Below are 11293 nucleotides of genomic sequence, written 5' to 3' on the forward strand. Positions count from 1 at the left end.
CCTACTGTGTATTTTCTAGTGCTTTGTCCAGCCAGCTTCTAAACCTCCCAGCTGTAGAGTGCCTATAGGGAAAAGTCCTTAAAAGCCCAATAACTCTTGGCTTTTAAAGCCTTTCTTGATTTAACCCATATGATTCCAGTAGCCCCTGAAGAAAATTCTTGATACTGTTTTACATTTACACCTTCAAGTATTCACTGGAGCATTTGAAATGATCTTTAAAGTAATAGCAAATAATGGCTACAAATGAATCCTTCCAGCTATAACTTGATGCACTGAAAAGACACTTTGAAACCACACAAAGCTGTTACTAAACATACCTTCTCTTATGGTAGAGCCGCAAGTTAGCAATGCCTCTGTGATTAATAAATGAGCACCTTCCAGTGACAAATCTTGAACTCCACCAATGCATAATGAAGAACAACCACAACTAGAGGCACTTCACTGGAAGCCTCGGTTGTTGCATACATCTCACGTCGATATTGTGAGTTACTTGAAAGATATTTCTGTCACTGGGTGTGAAATCCTTTTTGGTGTGATTTTTTTAACCTCTCCAAGAGGTTAAAAAAACCTCCAAGAGTTATCACTTCTGCACTCTTAATTTTATAACTAAGTATGAGAAGTGCCTGTCTTCCTTTGTCCTATTGACAGTGTACATAGTAGGATAAAGCAAACATTTCTCTGTCCTTTCTTTTTCCAGTAGAGCAAAGAAAATACACCTTTGTGATCTATTGTGTAAACAAGTACTTACTTTACACATATGGACATGTCATGCTTTCCCTGTTCTGTATTACACATGGAAGAATGACAAAAGGAGAAATTAATCCTACAACTTTGTCTTGCTTCATCTGAAATTCTTCCGGGGTAGCTGTTATCAGTATGTTCCCACACGTTTGTACCAATGTAGAGTATAAAGTGTCTTCTTTATACCTATGCTAATGCTATATATAGATGATAACTCTCACTTTTATGTGTAATTAAAATTATTTAATAGCATTTAAGATACATATCTCTCCAGTGTTTTGGAATTCAGTTAGTTGTTGCCTACATCTTTCTACTGAAGAAGTGAAGCTGATAGCGTTAACCCTACTTTGTTGATGGGAGACTGTATTTGATGGAGTAACCCATGAAGGAAAATCTATCATCTCTAAAATTCACTCACTGTCTCTGTCTCTTAACTCAGAGTTGTTAGTCTGCTTTCAATGGGAGGCAGTATTACCTCGTTCATTCGTTCTCTTTGCGTCCTCCTTTCGCTTCCTGTACTTTCGGTCACCTACGTCTGCTCTACGTGGGCCTCCTCTCACCTAACGCTCAAAAAAAGCTGCAGTGGCTTTACCCTACCCCTTCTTGAAGTAGTGCTCCTTCCTGCTCCTTTGCAGTCATGGCTGCTCCTCCTGGCTCCCAGCAGTTCAGACGGCTCAACCTTCCCTAGAAAAACTTCTTTTGAACTGGTGGGAAATGTGGGTGGTGATTCAAGTCCCCATCCACAGACACAGCAATTGGTCACAGCGTCAGAGCTCCCAAGAGTGCCGGGACTGGGGAGAGGCACAGGCCGTGCTGCCTGCTGGGTTTTAGGTAGATTGGTTATTTTTTGGAAGGTGTATAAATAGGGTAAGTTAGGTTGGAGGGAACCTCTGGAATTCCTCCAGTCCTAACTCCTGCTCAAAGCTGGGCCCTGAGCAATCTGGTACAACTCTGTCGCTGGCCCAGCTTTAAAAGGACAATGTCACAATCCAAGCAGATCCACTAAGTTTGTCAGAAATCCTTGTTTCAGAGAGTTCTGGTCATATCACTTATGGAATGTATTGTGTTGCACTTCAACAGATGAGTGAAAACCTGCGGTTGCTTTCTACTGGAAAGTTTATTCTTCTGTTAAAGATGAGTCAGTAGTTCTCACCTGTGAGCTCAGGGTTAATAGATTTCTTTTCTTATCGCTATGCATGGCAAAGTAGTTTCTAACCTCTTTTTGCTGTATAGTAGCAGTCAGGGTGACTTAAATGTTGGCAGTTCATACCACACAGAACTGTTTTTCCTCTTAACCATGCTTATGAGCAAATTCTAGTTGGTCCATACTACATATGTTATGTGGGAATATTACTTGATTAATGACATTTGCCTGGTATATGACTCACCAGCAGTGGTTGAATTTTGACACTGGATATTTTCATATTTAAGCCCCTACTCAGAGGTGGGGGTTTTTTTCAGTTTCCCTCTTAACAGTGTGAACAAAACAGGGTCAATCAGCTTACCTAGGTTTCTCTTTTTGGTTGAACTTTTCCCCTTCCTGTCCATTAATCAGGGTAACTGATTGGAAAAAAAAAAAAAAAAAACCCAAGCCAAAAAACAAACAACGTTCATTTTTTCAACATTGCAACCAGGGTGTTACTTTTGATCCTCAGCCCTTCTTTGCGCTCCTCACTAAAGACCTGTTTTTCCAGGTGTTGTCCTATTATCGGTCTCTTCTTAATTATGTGAGCCACAACCCAGAAAAATAGACTAGAGGTAAAAATCAAATTTGGGTTATGTGACTTTCCATTTAAAAGAAGGATCTTGGGGAAATATCCAAAAGGTTTGTGAACGTCAAGCAAAATCTAGAGTCTTGACAAAGATGTACAGCAGTTCATCAGCTTAAACTTGAGAAATCACTTTACATGCAGGATGCACAAGACTCTCACCAGATTATTAGACCTGTTGCTGCTTTGAGTTGTTCTGACTTCAGTGATTGCTGGTAGTTTCCTCAAGGGAACTCTGCATTGTCGTCAGAATAAACCTCTCCAATAGACGTAATCTCATCAGTATGATCCTGTTTCATTTTCTTTCGTGATCTTCAGACTTGCTGTCCTTTGAATTCCCAAAGAAAATTACAGTTTTGTTGTTTATACGTCGCTCCCTCCTTCCTGTCAGTCCTTGTCCCTGGAGAATCAGGAAAGCAAGGGATTAACGCCCTGTCTTACAAACAGTGTAAATGCTCCCTAGTCTCCAGGGGTTTCTTTTATTGAATGTTCTATAAACTGTGAGATTCTTGCTCAATAGGAGCTGGAATTTTTAGTCTATACTTCAGTTGTACCAGTGAGGGTCTATTTTAGTGTAATTTCATTCTTACAGGTGATCCACTTTGCATGGTTCAAAATACTTAGAAGTACTTTCTCCATAAATAACGCTCATAATTTCAGTGTATTATTACCATAAAACATAATACACTCTTTATTGGCTTCTCGTAAAGCTCTGAATATATATTTTCTTGCCAAAACTAGCAAGGCCCTTTATATTAGTCCAAAGTATCTTTGGCATTCCTTTCTTAGGCACACACTTAAATCTGTGGGCCAGATCTAATCTCTGTTAAATCAGTATAAATGAAGAATAACTCCATTGTTAATGGAATTTAACCTGCATCATTGTTTTCAAAAGGGCTTGGGTCTTCTCATTGGTTTGTGTTTCCTAAATATCAATATCAAGCTATCTGACTGTATGATTTTTATAGTTATTTATTGCCAAGAAGATATCAGAGCACCAGAAAGAAAACAAACAAACAAAAACGAATCAGAAAACCAATAAAACCCAAATCAAAAGAACTGAACCTGTTGTTTGGAAAGTTAATTATCTACCTTCTGGTATTTTTAGAGTGTAACACACTCTGCCGTACGGTCATCCCTTGTTGGAGGGACGAAGAAGAAAGAGAGTGAGATCGTTGGAAGAGATGATGTTTGCTCTGAAAAGCATTATTCTGAAGATGAGAGTCAGAAAGGATCAAACCTGCTGTGAAGCCAGGAGTGGCTGCATGTGATAGCTTACCATTAGTATTTTGTAAGAATTTAATCTTCTGCAGGTACTGTTGTTGGAGTTAATGAGAGCACTGCTTTCTCCTGGCCTACATGCGACAGATGTGGCAATGGAAAGTTGGAACTGTGTCCCCAGGACAGGTGAGAGTCAGCATGCTCCGGAGCACTCCAGGTGTTTTGCAGATGTAGCCATAATAGCAATAGGTGATGCAATGATTCCTGCAGGCACAGGCTGCACTTTGTTCCTTCCTAGAGCTAAGACGTAGTATTTTTATTGCTGATGAACTGATAAAACCTGCAAGGTTAGATTAATTTATTAAGAAAGATACAAGTAGATATGAAATGGTTTGAATTTGCAGTTATCACATTTTTTTTCCAAACTAATCTTAAAGTGTTGCCTATAAAGATTTCACAGCCCACTGCATTATAATATTAATTTTAATAAACATCTGCATAAATCACAGGTTGGATTTTATGCTCCTTGAAAAGTAGCTTCTTGTGTTTCTCTGCCCTACCTTGTTACCCTCTACTCCACCAATTCACCTCATTTTTATATCGAACTGTGATCTTTGTTGTAATTTACGTAGGTGTGAAAGAGAATCACTTCAGACCTATTAAATTTATAACCTTTCTAAAAAGGACGTTGAATAATTCTGGGAGTACAACTGTCCCAAATGTGAAGACTGATCTTACAGGACCTGTTCCCACCTGAACTTCTAAACCTGCATCGACACTGGCACGCTCTTGAAAAGACTCCCCTTCAACTGCTTCGCCAGCTTGCTCTTGCGGAGTCTGAGATACCTCATGGGATAAAAACATGAGAGGATAAGAGAGAGAGAGCAGTCAGGGTGTAAAAGAAGTAAAGGGGGGTTCTTTCTGCTGGAAAAGCTTACAAAAAGTCTCAGAAGAAGTTGGGTGGGTTGGATCCCATTGAAATAGATAACATTTTCCTAAACATGAGAAGCTTTTCCGCTTATGCTTTGTTATGTATAGCCTGCAGGGGAAAAAGGCTGAAAATAAAAAAAAAAATGAGGTTGTCCTATATTATGTTATCATCCAAAAATAAGGATGTGTGTATGTTCACATAGTAGTGTTGTTCAATAAAAAAAAAAAAAAGTAATTACTGTGAAGGACACTTTTGCTTCATTTGGAGAACAATGAAACATCAATATTTATTTAAGACTTTATTCCAACAAACACTTATAGCTTAGCTTAATTTTATGCGTATGACTTAAGCATGTGCTGAGAATGTTGAACGTTTGCTGAACGAGGGCCTAAATCAATAAGTCACTTGGGCCAAATCTATACTACAAATTTTCTTTTGCTATAACTTCTGGGTTATGAGATTAATATTTGCTTAAGTGAGGTGACTATAAATAGCAACCTGTCCCCATGTTGCCAAAACTTATAAAAGGAAGGTCTTTTTGCTAGAAGAGTTTAGGTCCTCCAAGAACTATTTAGCTCTGCCAATAGAAGAGCTCTATTTGCTATTATCAACTGAATCTCTACTGGGGCTTTTCTACTAGAAGTCTACCAGCAAAGTATTTTAGAGAATAAGATAGATGGGGTTTTGTGTGTTTTGGTTTTATGACTGATAACTTTTCCATTTCTCTGTGTGTTTTCATCATTATTTGCGTGTTTCAGAGGTTTACCATACTGCCACCAGTGCTCCAAAGTTGTCGTTTCACCAGTTTTGAAAATGCAGCTGGAAATCTTCTTGAGTTGTCCATCCCGTTCTCAAAGCACAGTAAAAGTAAAGGTATGGCATGAAATGAGCTTCAGTGTGTTGAGTATAGAGAGACTAGATATGTACACACTTAGGTACTCTAAGCCACACTTTTATAAACCGCTCTGTCAGAAGAAAAATTAACAGATGTAAGAGTATCCCATAATTTAATCTGATACTAGGCTTGTTTTTCATTGGACTGAGGATCCAGTTCCCAGACCTTACACAAATAATGCAGTCATTGAGTTCACCCTGAGGTTTCCAAACTGTTTTATGCTCCATCTGAAGGCCTCGATGGGTTGGGCCCTTGGGAAACCTCAATCTCCACAACCTAAAAGGAACGTGTATTTTTAGACTTCCATTCTGAACATCTTTTGTGCCACCTGTCCTCTGCAATCTTGGCCAGAGGCATAAAACCGTTCTATATGAAAGTTATTAAGCTTTGTTTAACGTGACTTTTAACCTGCAAGATTTTTGCCATGAACAAAACCTGTTAATTTTCTCATTCCAGCTGTTACAAAAGACAATCTCTTCTCTCCTGACGTCCTCCGCCAGTGAGGATGGGGTAAGTGTAATGAATGTTGAGGAAAGAAGGTTAAACTACGTAACTTAGTGTAGAAGCAGAGTGCAGGAGACGTGAATCAGGTGGGAAGATACTCGAATCATAGGAATGAAAGGGACTCCTGGAGGTCATCATCCAGCCTGCCACTCACACTGGCCTATTGCCAGCTTGTGGGCCGGTCAGCCGTGGCTTTGGCTGGCAGGGTCTTGGAAACCTGTGAGGATGGAGGTTCCACCACCTTTCCAAGCAGCTCATTTCAGAACTGCACGTGGAGCAGTAGGAGATTCCACTAGAAATAATGATTTTTTTTTTTCTCGTGTCCAGCCTGGGATTTGAGTGGGCCGGACCCTTTGGCAATCCCACCTTCTACCTGCTGATGCCCTGCTATTGCGTGACTATCGTCAGGCTGACACCCTCCTTTTTAGCAGAGGGATCCCGCAGATGGGATGAGTAGAGAGCTTCAGCTGAGCTGTGGGATCTGCAGAACTGTCTGCAGAGAGCAGCATGTCCAGACAGACATTCAGAGCTGCGACGAGCAGCGCTGGGCTTCACTCCATTTTCTGGCTGAAGGTCTAAAGGCAGCAAAGAGACAGTCCAAGCATCCCACCTTTTTGGGCTGGTCTTCTAAACCCTATAAACCACAGCTACTTTCTAACAACACAACCATGAAATTACTAGCAGGCGGTGATAGTAGAGAAATGTGCAAAACACGTGCAAGATGATAATGCTTTATAATTGTGTGAATGGAACACGCGTAAGCCACAGGGATCCACGGGCTAAAGTACAGTTTATGTAATCGTGAAGTAGGTATTCCTTTAATCTGAGATATCAGAAGAACCCTGACATTTGGCACAGTGACCCAGATTTATCGCAGGTGAGGGAGGCACCCCAGTAGGTGCCTGGCTGGCATTGGCTGCCGGGTGGTCAGCAGCGAAGGAGCGGCTCCTTCAGAGGGTGATTAAGTCCAATTAGGATCCCGAGATCCCCCCCCCTCCTCCATTGCATGTGGAAGAGAGCAAAGGTCAGCTTGTTGTCTTGTTTAATCAGCCCAGCTAAGTATCTTCGGTTAGGTGACACGTATTGGGGTCATTTTGCTTTCACTGTCTTATACAGTGTTCTAGCCTTTTGCTACCACGTGCTCCATGGTTTTAATGGGATTTATGGGTAATTTTTAAAGTGGGACATTTCTCTGAAATTGTAAATTATTTTTCTCGTGCTGGAGGGTGTATCTTTCATTTTAAGCAAAGAGATAACAAAAAATTTCCAAAATATGTTTGCTTTTTTAATAGCAGTTAAGTCTTGCTAAGTTTTACAGGATGTGCCTGGTTTGGTTACAGACTGACAAAACATAATTCTTTTTGGAGTTATAAGAATTCAAATAACCTCTTTTTCACGTTTCAGTTTTTATATTTAGAAGTCTGGCAACTTAAAAACATTTTTTTTTTCCCGTAGCTGAAATGCAGGGATAATTTTTTCCTTTTTTTTCTTTTCATAAGCATTTCTGTCCCTCAACCACTGCGTTTTAAAAAGGAGCACATCTCGACAAAGATTAATCACAAGAAATACCACTTGAGGTGGCATTTTTTTGCCAGTGCTGTTAAGTTTCGGAGGGTGTAGCTTTGTAATACTTCTTTTGGCGGGGAGGTTGGTTTTAGCCGTCGCTGCCCCTGGCCACTTGTTCCTTACCTTGTGACACCCCTTCTGTTACACCCGTGTAGCTGTTTGCGCAGCTGCGTGGTGAATTGGACCGCAGAACCGGTCTGGGGTAAAAATAATCTCGGGGAAAAAAAGAGGAGAGGAGAGGAGAGGAGAGGAGAGGAGAGGGGAGGGGAGGGGAGGGGAGGGGAGGGGAGGGAAGGCAAGGCAAGGCAAGGCAACGCAAAAAAGAAAAGAAAAGAAAAGAAAAGAAAAGAAAAGAAAAGAAAAGAAAAGAAAAGAAAAGAAAAGAAAAGAAAAGAAAAGAAAAGAAAAGAAAAGAAAAGAAAAGAAAAGAAAAGAAAAGAAAAGAAAAGAAAAGAAAAGAAAAGAAAAGAAAAGAAAAGAAAAGAAAAGAAAAGAAAAGAAAAGAAAAGAAAAGAAAAGAAAAGAAAAGAAAAGAAAAGAAAAGAAAAGAAAAGAAAAGAAAAGAAAAGAAGAAAAGAAAAGAAAAGAGAAAAGAAAAGGGTTGTTTATACCCTGAATCGGGCAAGAGACGTGGGTATCACATACCTGTACAAAAATGCACAGCCCAGATGAAAGCAGGGACTTGGTCAGGGGCTGGGTGTAGGCAAGTCCCTTTGAGGGATGGGTGTAAACCTGCCGTCTGAGAGAGAGACCCTCTCGGGCGAGGTATCAGCTATTGATATTACCAGCTCTTCTCTTAATGTGCTCTCTCATCTTAGAGAAGTCATCCCAGCCCTGCATCCCTCTCCTCCACGCAGAATACCGTCTCTACAAGTACGCTCAGGCACAGCGCGTGTAGGTAAAGTGCCAATCGGATCATTAAACAGAAGGGACTGTGTAGGTGCCAGTGACTGTAAACGATGCATGATACAGCACAAAGTTAAAAGGAAGGAGGGCTAAAAAGAGTTACAAAGTATTTTTTCCTTTAGTGGGTCTGTTAGCTAAGGTAATTGATATGATATATGGTATGTATATACACATTGCTAGCACATGGGAATTCCTAGGAGTGTCAGAAAGCTGGATAAAGGGAGCACATGTAGGTAACGCTTCAGCAAAATTGAGTTCAATGTCACAGTAGTGCTTTTCTTTTTGGGGTTTTTTTTGTTTTTTTTTTAAACAACTCATTTTTAAAAGCCTGCTAGGGAAGCAGCACTTTAAGCAGGAGTGAGATCTAATTATTGAAAATCTGCTGTAGTCATTCTTTCCATCATTTCTAAGGCACCTTTCTTTCTAAATCCTTTAAAAAATTGCCTGTTGGAAAGAGGACCTTATACCCTGCATCTTCCGAGCCGAACGCCGCTTAGAACAGAATGTCCAGGACTGTTTGTTTTAATCAACATGCTTTTATCACTGCAGAGTTATGAGGTGCAGAGCGTGCTGGGAAAGGAGGTGGGGTTACTGAACTGCTACGTCCACTCCGTAACCAGCCACCCCAACTGTGTCGCGCTGGAGGAAATCGTTCTTCTGGAAGCAGTGGCAAGACACTGAGCTGAACTCTAGTCGGCTCCTACGGTATCTGTGGACTTTGTAATGTGGTTATCTGTTAACTAGTGCCACAGATAATGTATAATGCAAGTGGGATAAGTATTAAGATAGTTTATTCAAACTGTGATTTACAAAGCACGATGTGCCAACACTGAAGAACAAAATGTTAAAAAATATCTGTTCAACGCTCTGAACTCTTCTTTTTCGGACCGGTTCAGAATTTAGGAATAGAGTTCTTTGGCATGTTTGCTGTTCATGTGTGTAAAACATCTTGTTCTGGAAGTTTTGAATGGTTGCGATTTTTTTTTATAATATTCTATTTATTATGTGTCGATGGAAAATATTTTACTGATATTTTTGAAATAAATACCTTGCTATGAGCACTGAACATTGGTCTAAGCTGAGTTTTTTCAGTGGATTCCAGAGGTACCGCCAGCTGCAGAACACTTGTGTTCTGCGCAAATTCTGAGCTGTAACATTTGTTATCACCTTGCAATAAATGTTATAAAGACAGAGATTTGAACAAAGCTTATATTTTGAAGTGTCAAGCATATATAAAGTTAATGTTTTACAGCTAATTGGTCTCTAAGCATGCGAGTACCATGTTATCTGGCGCTTCCCACAAAGCCGGTGTTTCATTATGCAGTTTCTGTTATGGGTAACGAGTAAACTGCTTTGTAGGCCATGTAACTATCCTCACCCTGACTATACAGAGACATGGATTACAGATCAGTTAAAATAATATCAAAATCTTCCTATGTGTGCATTGTTGGAGATGCAAGAATTAATGTAGGAGTTCAGTCAGAAATCAGGTATTTTCTTTCTTCCCCTTTTGTGGTATTTAAAAAACCCGTGTAGGTCAGAGGAGGAGGAATGAATGGTTTTGCGCGGGTCCCCGGTGTTTGATGGCCCAGCGGAAAAGGGACAGCAAACTTCTTGCTACACTGATCGTTCCTGTGGCTGAGGCCGATAGTGGAAAGTATTATATATGTTACAATTGCTACAGGAATGACCCAGTTTTTGAATCCCCCCTGTTCCCCTCTCCTCCAAGTGTTTCTTTACCTGCCTCCCTGTAAGAAAAAGGGGACCTCAGCCCATCCCCATGCCTGGGACGCTGCCCAGTACGCCAGCATGGTGGCCCCTTCGAAAACAGCAGGATTTCACTCTCTCAAAGAGCACTGGCTGTTGGAGACGCTTGTCCTGTCAGGCCATGTTTCTGCCAGTGCCCTACAGATGCTGTCTTCTTTGCAGTGCACTCTTCAGACAAGTAACCCAACCTTTTGTACTGTATTCACTCAGAGATTGGCGTTGTTGCCTGCTCTGACTTTCACTAGCCATGATCCGTGGAAGTGGCCAACTCCTACACTGCGATAGCCTACAGCAGGCTGAAGCGCGCCTGTGGGACAGCATCTCCGTTGGGACTACAGCTGGCGGGATAACTTGGGAGCGCATCAGTGTAGGTGCAGCTGCGTATTCTCTGGAGCAGAAACCGCTTCGAGGGGTTTTTTTAAAAGGAATTTTAAATAACAGTGGTGTGTTCAGGTATACTTTTTTTTTTTTTTTTTTTTTCCACTTTTGAAACAATTTTCCCACTTATACCTACTTTCTCTGCTTTTGTTCCCAGTCTAAAGCACATGACCTGCATACCTTCTGAATGAAATTAAAGAACAAAATAAATTTCCAAAGCATCTCCAGTGCACTCCATGTGCTAGGTGCATCCCTCTGATGGAAACAGAATATAATCAGTCCCGAGGAGGAGATGAGAACATGCAGAGTGTGGTTTTATTATTATTAGAAATGCTGTAAAAATTGATATAAAAGGTCGAGCATGCTCAGTCTTTTTTTTTTTCCAATCCTACTGTCTAAAATACATGGGGTTTTGAATCATTTTAACAGATGTACCATAGCTGCATCGGTATGAGTAAAATGTAGAAAAGACGAAAACTACCATTACAAAAATAATTTAAGGGGAGAGAAAAAAAAAAAAGAAGAAGATATTTAGCTTTTCTTTCTTTCTTTCTTTCTTTTTTGTTTGGTTTTTTTTTTTTTGCAAGTTTCGTGGTGAAAGACCCGGGCATCGCC

The 11293-nt window shown here is 40.5% G+C and overlaps 1 protein-coding gene across 1 annotated transcript in view; it reads left to right on the top strand.

Moving 5' to 3' along the window:
- SPIDR (scaffolding protein involved in DNA repair) overlaps positions 1-9214 on the top strand; it is a 202977-nt gene extending 193763 nt beyond the window's left edge. The window contains exons 15-18 of the mRNA XM_009881121.1: positions 3824-3917; positions 5421-5535; positions 6014-6067; positions 9083-9214. Coding sequence (XP_009879423.1) covers positions 3824-3917; positions 5421-5535; positions 6014-6067; positions 9083-9214 — 395 coding nt within the window. The remainder of the gene's footprint in view (positions 1-3823; positions 3918-5420; positions 5536-6013; positions 6068-9082) is intronic.
- The last annotated feature ends 2079 nt before the right edge of the window (positions 9215-11293 follow it).

The sequence above is a fragment of the Charadrius vociferus genome, unplaced genomic scaffold (genome assembly GCF_000708025.1).
Source record: "Charadrius vociferus isolate BGI_N301 unplaced genomic scaffold, ASM70802v2 scaffold23, whole genome shotgun sequence".
In the NCBI taxonomy this organism is placed as follows: Eukaryota; Metazoa; Chordata; class Aves; order Charadriiformes; family Charadriidae; genus Charadrius; species Charadrius vociferus.